An 11,389-nucleotide genomic window follows, 5' to 3' on the forward strand; every position below is an offset into this window, starting at 1 on the left:
GTATTTATACTCATAAATACTTTTACTAAAAGCGTATTTATTATAATGATGTTGAAATTTTCATAAGTACTCCCAAGCAGCACTTAGAAGAATAATAGACTTCAGAAATTGTATATAAAAGTTAAAAACTCGTGCCCTACAAAAATGAGAACAACCCCACCACACTTCATTAAAGGGTGATTCTATTGTATGTGTGTTATGTGCCGTTGTGTACAAGTCCACCATTCAAAACCAAGTTGCTCAACAGCCCCTGGTAACTTTAGCAATTACATCATGCCATCATCTCATTAAAAGGACACTTGGAACTAACAAAGCCGTTCACCAAGTGGAGGTATGTCTTCAGATCATGACATGTGGCGAGGTTGCTTTTGTTGAGATAGGGTGACTCCTTGCTGCTAAGTCTCAGCTCCTGTCCCATGTCAGCATATACCCATTGCCGGTCTTCCACACACTTAAGAATCCATCTTGGCAAGTTTTCCACGTGGACATTCTTTGTGCTTTCCACATCATCACCATCTTCAAAAACAAAGCCAGGTACTTTCGGAATTGGATCGTCCGAATTCACAATTCGGAGTATCCGGGTTCCACTTTTGTCCAGCTGGCATCTCAAGCTCCTATTTCCCACACGGGGCCCACCGAACGATACCACTGTGACCATTGGTGCATTTGCAAAGGTGGCGGTTATATCATACGCGCTCAGAATGGCGAGTGCTGCTCCAAGGCTATGACCTGTTATAGTTAAGCTAAGTGGCTCATCACCGTACAATTCGATGATTTTTGAAATCTCCCTCCTAATCATGTCTTGCAGGCTAGAGAAAGTGGCAGTTCTCGAAGTGTAAAGGCTTAAAAAGCCTCTTTCTACCATCGGCCCACCACTTTTGGGTCCCACATAATCCGGCACCTCAGTCAAGGTGGCTCGTAGATTTTCAACCCATTCCAAGCACGTGATGGTGCCCCGGAAAGCAATCACAACGTCACGACGCCCCAATCTTGCTATCTCCTCTTTATCTTGACAAATTGCCACGTAGCCAATCCAGCTCGACTGAGTAGACATCCAACTTGGCACTCCTCCAATCCAACGCGGCATTTGTACTCCACACGTGGCCCGTAGATTTTTGGTTACCCGGTATCCGGTCTGCCCAAACCCGGATCGGGTCAAGAGTGAATTTCTTGGAAAACGACATGTGGCATAGGTTGGAGACATGGGATCAGAGTCAAGAGAGCGATAGGCAGCCTCCACAAACTGACCGTAGCGAAGGATTTCAGAGCGAAGGGTATGATCAAGAGGGTCTAGCAAACACTCCCAGTTATTGCTTCCTTGATATTCCATCCACCTCTTCCCCAGTTTTGGTGACGGCTGGGTTGTGTCCACGCTACTGCATTGCATAAATGTCGAATCAAGTTGCTTTAATGACGATGAAGTGGCAGCAGAGAATGCTAAGTTGGAGTTTTTCCTAAATTTCTCTGAACGATCAGTTTTGGTGGCGAAAGAAAGGTTTGGAGAATGAAGAGGTGGTGAGGTGGGTGAATTAGCAACAGCTCTAAAACCAAAAGCAACCCTCATATTTTTGGGTTTTTCTTCTCAAATATAGAGGTTGGTCAAGCTTGATTCTTTTGCAAGTTTTGTCAGGACCCGAGAGATGCATGGTTTGGTTTTATAGCTAGCTTGCATGCCTCACAAACTCGGGGACAGAGATGCCTCACAAACTCGGGGACAGAGAGAGAGAGAGAGAGAGAGAGAGAGAGAGAGAGAATGGACGATGGTGCATGCACTAAAACAAGTGGGGAGATGAGGTAGATTGGTAAAAGATAAAAGATGAAGTCACTGAAGTAAAAGGACTAAGGCTGCGCAAAGAGGAATATGAGACTTGGGAATGAAAAGAAATTGACTGGTGGAACCCATTCAATGAATCAAATTAGAATATTTGATAACACGACAAATCTTCCTTTCCGCCAAAGGTGATGCTCTCATGGCATAATTTATAGGTAACTCTCGCATTCAGTTGCTTTAGGTATATTTTTAGTTCTTTGCTTGCTAAAGTGCAAAAGAAAATTACAATTTCTTTTATTATAATGGAGAAAATCAAATCATCAACCTATTCTCATTCTAACTGATTATCCACCATATCTCACCTCTTAAAAGGAGCTCAAATTCTTATCCAAGAAGGCACGCCCCTTGAAGAACAACTTCATGCTTTAAGACGCATAAACTAAGCCAGTAAGGTCAGTGCAAATGCTTTAAGTATATATACTAATAGAAAAGTGTATTAGCCAATCGGGTATAGTTCAATTGGTTGAACTCTTCTACCTCCACTAATGTGGACAGAGGTTCAAAACCCTAAGGTACCCAGTGAACTCCTTCCCCCAATCGCTTGTTCTAGAAAAAGTGTATTAATTAGCATTACTTCACTAATAAAGTATATGCATATACAACAACATATCAATATTAGCCATATATAAAGTTATATATATGTACAATCCCAAATCTTATTTGAGGGACACTTTATGGGGTTTACTACAAATTTTATTTCAATAATCTGAATTTTCTATTTTTCAAGTCTTCATTCATAAGTTATTTGGGATAAAGCTATTCAGCCTAGAATAGATGAATTTCTCCAAAAAGAGGTGTGTCCTTAGCCTCTTCTTGTTCTTTTTTTTTTTTTTCTCACTATGATGAAACTATTAACCACGTTTTTCTTAATTGTCCGTTTGTCATGGACTTGTACTAGAATTGGTTGCTTCGGCTTTTTAACAGGTCCCCATGCACTTTAGACTTGATGGATAATCCTTTTGTAGGTCCTTTTGTGGAGTCCTTTTCGCCTTCTTCCCATAAACTATGGTTATCGGTAGCGTGCAATTTGGTATCTAAGAGCAACTTCACCCATTTGTCTTTAGAGCGGCTCCAGCAAAGGAGCCCAACCCGAGGCGAGGGCAAAAAAAAAAAAAAAAAAAAAAAAAAAAAAAAAAAGCGTGCAGCCCAGGCCCGGGGGTGGCGTGGGACCCACCAACTCGGGCCAGCCCGAAGGCGAAACTAGCCCCAGGTCCAACTCGCATTTGTTGACGTCAGCACTCGAGTCACGCTGACGTCAGCTAGCGCGTTTCAAATTTTTTTACCATTGGCGCATGCAATGCACGCGCCAACGGTAAAAAAAAAAAATTTGAACCAGCGCGCGCTGACGTCAGCGCGACGCCAGCTCCAACGGTACGCTGCCACGTGTCGCCTCCCCAGCCTTCCGATCTGCTTCTCCAAATTAATCCAACGGCTGAGGCTTTTTTGGGGGAAAAAAATATGAAAAAAAATCGTAAAAAATTCTAAAAAATTCTAAAAAAATATGATATTTTTTTTTCTATAAATACCTATCAATACCCTTCACTTTCAACACCAATACTCTTACATTTCATTATACTTCTATTATTATTCACTCTTTTTACACAACATTTTCCTCTTTTTAATCTATCATTTTGATTTCATATTTTTATGGCTTCTTCTATCGAAACCGGAAGGGCTTGGAGCACAATGGAAGATGTTTCCTTGTGTGAGGCTTGGCTCCAAATTTGTCATTGTTCCGTGTCCGGCAATGAAATGAAATTTTTTCATATGTGGAAAAAAATTCATGCCGAATTTTGTGAAAAAATTCCGGGGTCTACTCGTACGGAGATGACATTATCTAGTAGGTGGAAAATTCTCAATAAAGAGTTGGGAAAATGGAGAAATGCCCTAGCAAAAGCGATGGACAACTATAGAAGTGGGCAAAATCGTACTAACGAGGTAAGTATTTTATAATTTTTGTTTTATTAAGTTTAATCTCCTAATATATATATTTTGTTAATATTGCTTGCATTTTCAATATTTTGTTAATATTGCTTGCATTTTCAATATGTTGTTAATATTATTTTGCATTTTCAATATTTTGTTAATATTGCTTGCATTTTCAATATTTTGTTAATATTGCTTGCATTTTCAATATGTTGTTAATATTTCTTGCATTTTCAATATTTTGTTAATATTGCTTTTATTTTCAATATGTTGTTAATATTTCTTACATATCCAATATATTGTAAATATTTATTGCATTTCCATTTTTTTGTTTAATAGATGATTCAAGCACAAATGTGGTTCGGTGCAACCGGGGGTGGCAAAAAAAGTTTCACCCATCATGAATGTTAGGAGGTGGTGAAATATTACAAACGCTTCGTAATTATTCTGATGGGTCCGGAGGTTGTGTTAAACGAGACGCCACTCCATGATTCAATAACATCCGATTCACCTCTCGATTCTCCTATGAGTCAAGACTCACCCATCGAAAAGGAGCCGAGGCCCATTGGCTGAAAGGCCGCGAAGGCAAAGAAAGCGGGTAATTCAAGCAATCAAAATTCACAATTTTTGGAGGAAATTGCAAGGCAAAACGGCATAAGAATAGAAATGGAGCAAAAACGCCAAGATCACAAGTTGGCTCTTCAAGCTGAGTATGCACGAGAAAGGGAGTATTTGCGCAAAAAAGAAATGGCCAAGACAGATCGGGAAACCGTGGCGATGGATACAAGTCATATGTCCCCTGAAACAAAACAATTTTGGAAGCTAGAACGAAGGGATGTTATGAGAAGAAGACTTTTCCGGGATGATGGGCCTAGCAACACGGATTGGTTAAATGATGGAAACCATTAAATTAGTTAGCATACCTTTTATGTATTTGTATTTTAGTTGTTTTCTATTAAAGTTGTTGTAATTCATATATTTTATTTTAGTAGTAATTCGTAATGACTTGTATTACATTTCATTATTTAATAAACAAAGCATTCAATAAATTACCTTTTTATTCAACATATTCCATACTTCAAACAAAACATAATACAAATAAAAATAAAATTACACACAAGGCACAATAATAATAACCAACCACAACCAAACCATAATAAATTAAAATACAACACAACCTAACCATAACAAAATAAAACATAACCAAATCATCTATGCTCCATCATTAATCTTCATTGCCTTTCACAGCCCAAAGAAGTTGGGATAAAATAATCTTCCAAAAGATTCTTACCCCGAGAATGCCTATGTCTTTCCACATTCCGGCGGCGGCCGACTTGTGAACCACGGCGGCGACCTTGGTTCTCTTCTTCTTGCAAAGCCACTGCTATGAGAACTTGCTCATCGACTTGTCTCTGCAACTCATTGACTTCATCTGCTCTACGGTTTCTCTCTTTGTTTCTCTCTCTTGCCTCTCCAAGCATCTCCTAAATTCTTCCATTGAGAATGAATGAAGTATGAATTCTAAACTCTGAGAAATGAAAATATAGAAAGATGTGGTGTGAGAGGTATGAGCTGAGACTCTGGTTTTATAGAAAATTTTGGCAAGATAGACATGCCACGTGGCTTGATTTTATTGGATGAAAATCTTATCTGAAATTTGAAATTCTTCCGAAATTTGAACCCTAATTTGTATGAAATTTGAATTTTGAAATTCATCCGAAATTTGAACCCAAATTTATCTGAAATTTGAACCCAAATTTATCTGAAATTTGAACCCAAATTCATTCGAAATTTGAACCCAAAAATTTATCTGAAATTTGAACTTTGAAATTCATCCGAAATTTGAATCCAAAAATCTTATCCGAAAATTTTATCTGATTATGAATAGTGTTGACACGTAGGAACCCGAAAATCTTATCCAAACATATTACCGAAATTAATTATTTTCATTAAAAAAATATGAGGAAAAAACAAAAAAAATGAATAATAATTGCCCTTAGCCAGGGCAACGGGTGGAAACATAAATTACTATTTGCAAGGGCAACCACTATTCACGTGAATAGTGGCTGCCCTAGCTCCACCCTTGCCATGGCTAAGGGCAAATGGGTGGAGTTGCTCTTAGTCATGGCAAGGGGGGAGCTAGGGCAGCCACTATTCACGTGAATAGTGGTTGCCCTTGCAAATAGTATTTTGTGTTTCCACACATTACCATGGCTAAGGGCAATTAATATTCTTTTTTTTCCCCCCTATTTTTTTAATGAAAATAATTAATTTGGATAATATTTTCAGATAAGATTTCCGGATTCCTACATGTCAAGACTATTCATAATCGGATAAAATTTCCGGATAAGATTTTTGGATTCAAATTTCGGATGAATTTCAAAATTCAAATTTCAGATAAATTTTTGGGTTCAAATTTCGGATGAATTTCAAAATTCAAAATTCAGATAAATTTGGGTTCAAATTTCGGATGAATTTCAAAATTCAAATTTCATACAAATTAGGGTTCAAATTTCGGATGAATTTCAAATTTCAGATAAGATTTTCATCCAATCAAATCAAGCCACGTGGCATGTCTATCTTGCCAAAATTTTCTATAAAACCAAGGCTCAGCTCATACCTCTCACACCACATCTTTCTATATTTTCATTTCTCAGAGTTTAGAATTCATACTTCATTCATTCTCAATGGAAGATTTTAGGAGATGCTTGGAGAGGCAAGAGCGAGAAACAAATGAGAGAAACCATAGAGCAGATGAAATCAATGAGTTGCAGAGACAAGTCGATGAACAAGTTCTCATAGCAGTGGCTTTGCAAGATGAAGAGAACCAAGGTCGCCGCCGTGGTTCACAAGTCGGCCGCCGCCGGAATGTGGAAAGACATAGGCATTCTCGGGGTAAGAATCTTTTGGAAGATTATTTTATCCCAACTTCTTTGTACTCTGATGTTGATTTTCGAAGGCGATTTAGAATGTAACCTCATTTGTTCAATAAAGTCATGCATGATATTTGCAATTATGATGCATACTTTGTTCCAAAGTGTGATGCTACTGGGGTTTTGGGGCTTATTCCGGATCAAAAGCTTGCAACTGTTATACAAATGTTGGAGTATAGAGCATCTGCTGATCAGGTGGATGAGATTGCCCGGATAGGGAAGTCCACTACGTTGGAGGCTTTGGTAAGATTTTGTCAAGCAGTTGAAACTCTGTACACTAGGGACTACCTGCGTAGACCTACTCCCAGGGACCTCCAACGGCTTCTACAAAAAGCCGAAGCTCGAGGATTTCCAGGAATGATTGGTAGCATCGACTGCATGCACTGGCAATGGAAGAATTGCCCAACTGCCTGGCAAGGTGATTACGGAAATAGAAAAGGCCAAAAAAGTATCATCCTTGAAGCCGTTGCTGGCTTCGACACATGGGTTTGGCATGCCTTCTTTGGAGTTGCAGGATCCCAAAATGACCTCAATGTGCTGGGTCAATCCCCTGTCTTCAACAATGTATTGAGAGGCCAGGGCCCCAATATCACCTATCAAGTCAACAATACAGTGTACCAGACGGGGTATTATCTAGCTGACGGCATCTACCCGAGGTGGACCACTTTTGTCAAATCCATTCCGAATCCCCGATCCCAGAAGCAAAAATTATTTGCTACCTATCAAGAGGGATACAGGAAAGATGTCGAAAGGTGTTTTGGCATCCTTCAAGCTCGGTGGTTGATTATTTGAGGTGCGGCCCGTATGTTTGATGAGGAGATCCTCAGAAGCATTATGATGACTTGCATTATCCTCCATAATATGATTGTGGAGGATGAGTATGATTATGATGCTTTAGAGGTTTATGAACCGGATCCAATGAACACAGCCTTGACACGGATTTATGAAAGGCCCATGGGGCCAAGTGGAGAACCGTTTGAGCCGGAACCGTTGGTGAGGGATGGTCATTTGATGACCCGAATGATAGATCGATATAGAGAGATGCAATATTAGTATATTCATGAAATGCGTCAAGTTCAACAAAGATGGTTTTGCATTATCTCAAAATTCCGTTGTTCTTGCTATTGCTTTTCTCTTAAATGGATTATATTATCTCAATTACAATAAAGATGATGAAGTTTTAGGTGAATCGAGTGAGAAAATGATTAGAAGTGAAAGAACATCCACTAGGTTATAAAGTAGACATTTATGGCACATTTTAAGAGAAAGAATGAAAATTCTTATTAAAGAACAAGTTTGGCCACTGTTGACTTTCAATGATGACGAGATTTGTATTCAATGTGTTAAAGGAAAACTCATTAAGACTAAAAAAAAAGGTGCAACCCGTAGTAGTGATCTTTTAGAGATCATCCACACAAATGTTTGTGGACCTTTTCCTCATCAAACAATTGATGGAAATCGATATTTCATCACCTTTATAGATGACCATTCTCGTTTTGGTTATACATACCTCATAGCAAAAAAATCTCAAGCCTTTGAGATGTTCAAAAAATTTCAAATTGAAGTTGAAGGGAAACTTGAGACAAAGATCAAAATTGTGAGGTCAAACAGAGGGGGTGAATATTATGGACATTTTGATAAAGGAGGACAATATGCTGGACCTTTTGCTAGTTATCTTCAAGATAATGGAATAGTTGCTCAATACATAACGCCAGGAGCTCTGCAACAGAATGGTATGACTGAGAAAAGAAATTGAACTTTGAAGGATATGGTTCGTTGCATGATTTCCAAAACTGATTTGCCTATGCATCTATGGGGAGAGGCGATCAAAACAGCAAACTACATACTCAATAGAGTGCCCAACAAGTTCGTGCCTAAGACACCTTTCGAAATTTGGGACACCAGAAAGCCTAGCTTGAGACATCTTTTATAGAGTTGTAAGGCTGAAGCTAGAATTTATAACTCTCGAGAGAAGAAGCTTGATCCTAAAATGATTAGCTGCTATTTTATTGGTTATCCTGTAAGGTCAAAGGGTTTTAAATTTTATTGTCCAAATTATGATACGCGAATTGTTGAGACTGGCTGTGCAAAGTTTAAAGAGCATGAGGAGAAAACCACTGGGAATGAAGATTTTATTTTCGAAGAAGAAGGGGATGTAGCTGTGATCGAGAATAATGAATAAGATTACACCCTTGATTCCTTTAAGTGAAACTGTATTCGAATCTCCTCAATTTGAAGAACCAGTTTATCAAAAACAACGACAACAAGCTGTCGAAAATCCTGAGCTGAATAATCCATAAGAACCAGTGCAACCGAGGAGATCTGACAGACCAAGAAGATCCACAACAAATTCAGATTATATGTATTTATAGGAAGCAGATTTTGACATTCGAGATGAGGCTGATCCAACAAGTTTTAAAGAAGCTATGAAGAGTTAGAATGCAGAAAAATGGAGGGAAGCAATGTTGAATGAACTCGAAAGCATGAAGAAGAATCAAGTATAGGAATTAGTTGAACCTCACGAGAGCCAGAAATTAGTAGGCTCAAAATAGATATTTAAAACAAAGAAGGATAAAGATGGAAAAATCGAAAGATTTAAGGCTAGATTGGTAGCAAAAGGATTTACCCAAAGGGAGGGAATTGATTACACTGAGACATTTCCTCTAGTTTCCACCAAAGATTCTTTTTCCATAATTATGGCATTGGTGGTGCATTTTGACTTATTTTTCCATCAAATGGATGTAAAAATTGCATTCCAGAATGATGAACTTGAAGAAGCAAATTTATGAGGCAACCTGAAGGGTTTGCAAATGAGCGAAAAGACCATATGGTTTGCAAGCTTGACAAAGCAATTTATGGACTAAAGTAAGCAAGCAGGAGATGGTATTTAAAATTCCATCAAACAGTCTCATCCTATGGTTTTGAAAATATCATAGCTGATCAATGCATTTATATATAGAAGTGTGGGAGCATATTTATTTTTCTGGTGTTGTATGTCGATGATATACTTTTGGCTACAAATGATCACAATTTATTGAAAGAGAGTAAGGTGTTACTTTCAAACAATTTTGAAATGAAGAATTTGGGAGAAGCTGCTTTTGTGTTAGGCATTGAAATTCAGAGAGACCGAGCTCGAGGTCTGCTAGGCTTGTTTCGGAAAACATACATTGAAAGAGTACTCAAACTTTTTGACATGAGTATGTGTTCTGGACAGAAAGTTTCATTAGCTAAAGGAGACTTAAAGAAAGAGCATTGCTCCAAGAATAAAGAAGAAGAAGCTGAGATGAGGAACAAGCCGTATGTTTCTCTAGTTGGAAGCATTATGTACGCACAAGTATGTATAAGGCCAGACCTAGCCTTGTGTATCAGCAAGATATGGAGATTTCAGTCAAATCCGGGAATGCAACATTGGATAGCTAGAAAGAAAATTCTAAGGTACCTACAGAGAACAAGGGCTTATATGTTGATTTACTTACGTACAGAGAATTGGAGCTTGTTGGCTATGCTAATATGAATCTTTGAAAAACAAAGGATGATTACATCTCTACTTCATGTCTTCTTTTCAAGATGGCAAGAGTAGTTGTTGCTTGGAAGAGTGCAAAACAATATGGTGTTTTAGGTTCAACTATGTTTTCAAAATACATAGCTTGCTATGAAGCCACTTCTCATGGAGTATAGCTAAGGAATTGTATCAAATACATTAAGGTGTTGGACTCGATTTCAAGACTAGTACAGATATACAATGACAACATTGCTGCTGTTTTTCACTACATGAATAACAAGATGTCGTCTGGACTTCAACACATTGATAGAAAGTATTTAATAGTGTGGGAGAAGGTAGCAGACAAACTAGTCAATTTTGATCATATCAGAACTCAAGATATGATTGCAGATCTGTTCACAAAGTTTTTGCCTTCATAAGCTTTTCTGAGACATGTTGAGAGCATGAGATTATTTCCTAGCTTTGATGCTGCAATCTCGTGGGAGTCTTTTTCCCATTCTGATAGATTTCTAATATGTTTTATTTTGCTGTCTTTCTGGATTGATGGATTTGCATTTAAGAATGTTATTTTGGTTGACAGTTTTTATTATTAAATAATTTCTACCATTTTGACTACTTAGTTGTTTAAACTTATTATGCATTTTATTTATGTATTTGAGTTTATGGTCTCTTTTGAGATACTATTGTTTTAATAACATTGCGGAAGGGTGTATGTATTGAAAAGCATAAAGATTCACATTACGAATCAGTACATGTTAAGCTTCGCACTTGTAGGTGCTTCATGTGTTTTGAGATTGCATTATGTGATTATAGATGACCTTTTTTTTTTAGCAAAGGGGAGCAGTGCTTGTCTATAGTTCGTTTTGTCTAATCGTTTTTCACTGTAGCTTGAAGGGAAGGACTTAACTGTTTTAAACTCATTGCCAATAAATATTATCAAACTTTTGCAATACAGAAGCTTAGTGTTCTAGTGCTTGATCTAGTGGGAGAATGTTATATTCCTATTTAGATCGGTGCACTGGATACTAACTTACATCATGTTTAATAAGTGTTTAAATTAGGTTATACCTTGGACTGGTATTCCACTCTAGATTCCACTCGTCAAAATACATGGGTTAGAGATGAGTTTTGGGCTCAAAACTCAAAATTTGAGTTTCCACCCCTTGGGTTGGAGATGGCCTAACCCTAATCTCATCA

The 11,389-nt window shown here is 37.9% G+C and overlaps 1 protein-coding gene across 1 annotated transcript; it reads right to left on the minus strand.

Moving 5' to 3' along the window:
• Positions 1-271: 271 nt before the first annotated feature.
• On the minus strand, positions 272-1,342 carry LOC117618226 (phospholipase A(1) DAD1, chloroplastic-like). Its single transcript, XM_034347827.1, has one exon. The coding sequence runs from the start codon at positions 1,328-1,330 to the stop codon at positions 272-274; it is 1,059 nt and encodes a 352-aa protein (XP_034203718.1). The 5' UTR covers positions 1,331-1,342.
• Positions 1,343-11,389: the final 10,047 nt, after the last annotated feature.

Source organism: Prunus dulcis, chromosome 2 (assembly GCF_902201215.1).
Source record: "Prunus dulcis chromosome 2, ALMONDv2, whole genome shotgun sequence".
NCBI classification, from domain to species: domain Eukaryota; kingdom Viridiplantae; phylum Streptophyta; class Magnoliopsida; order Rosales; family Rosaceae; genus Prunus; species Prunus dulcis.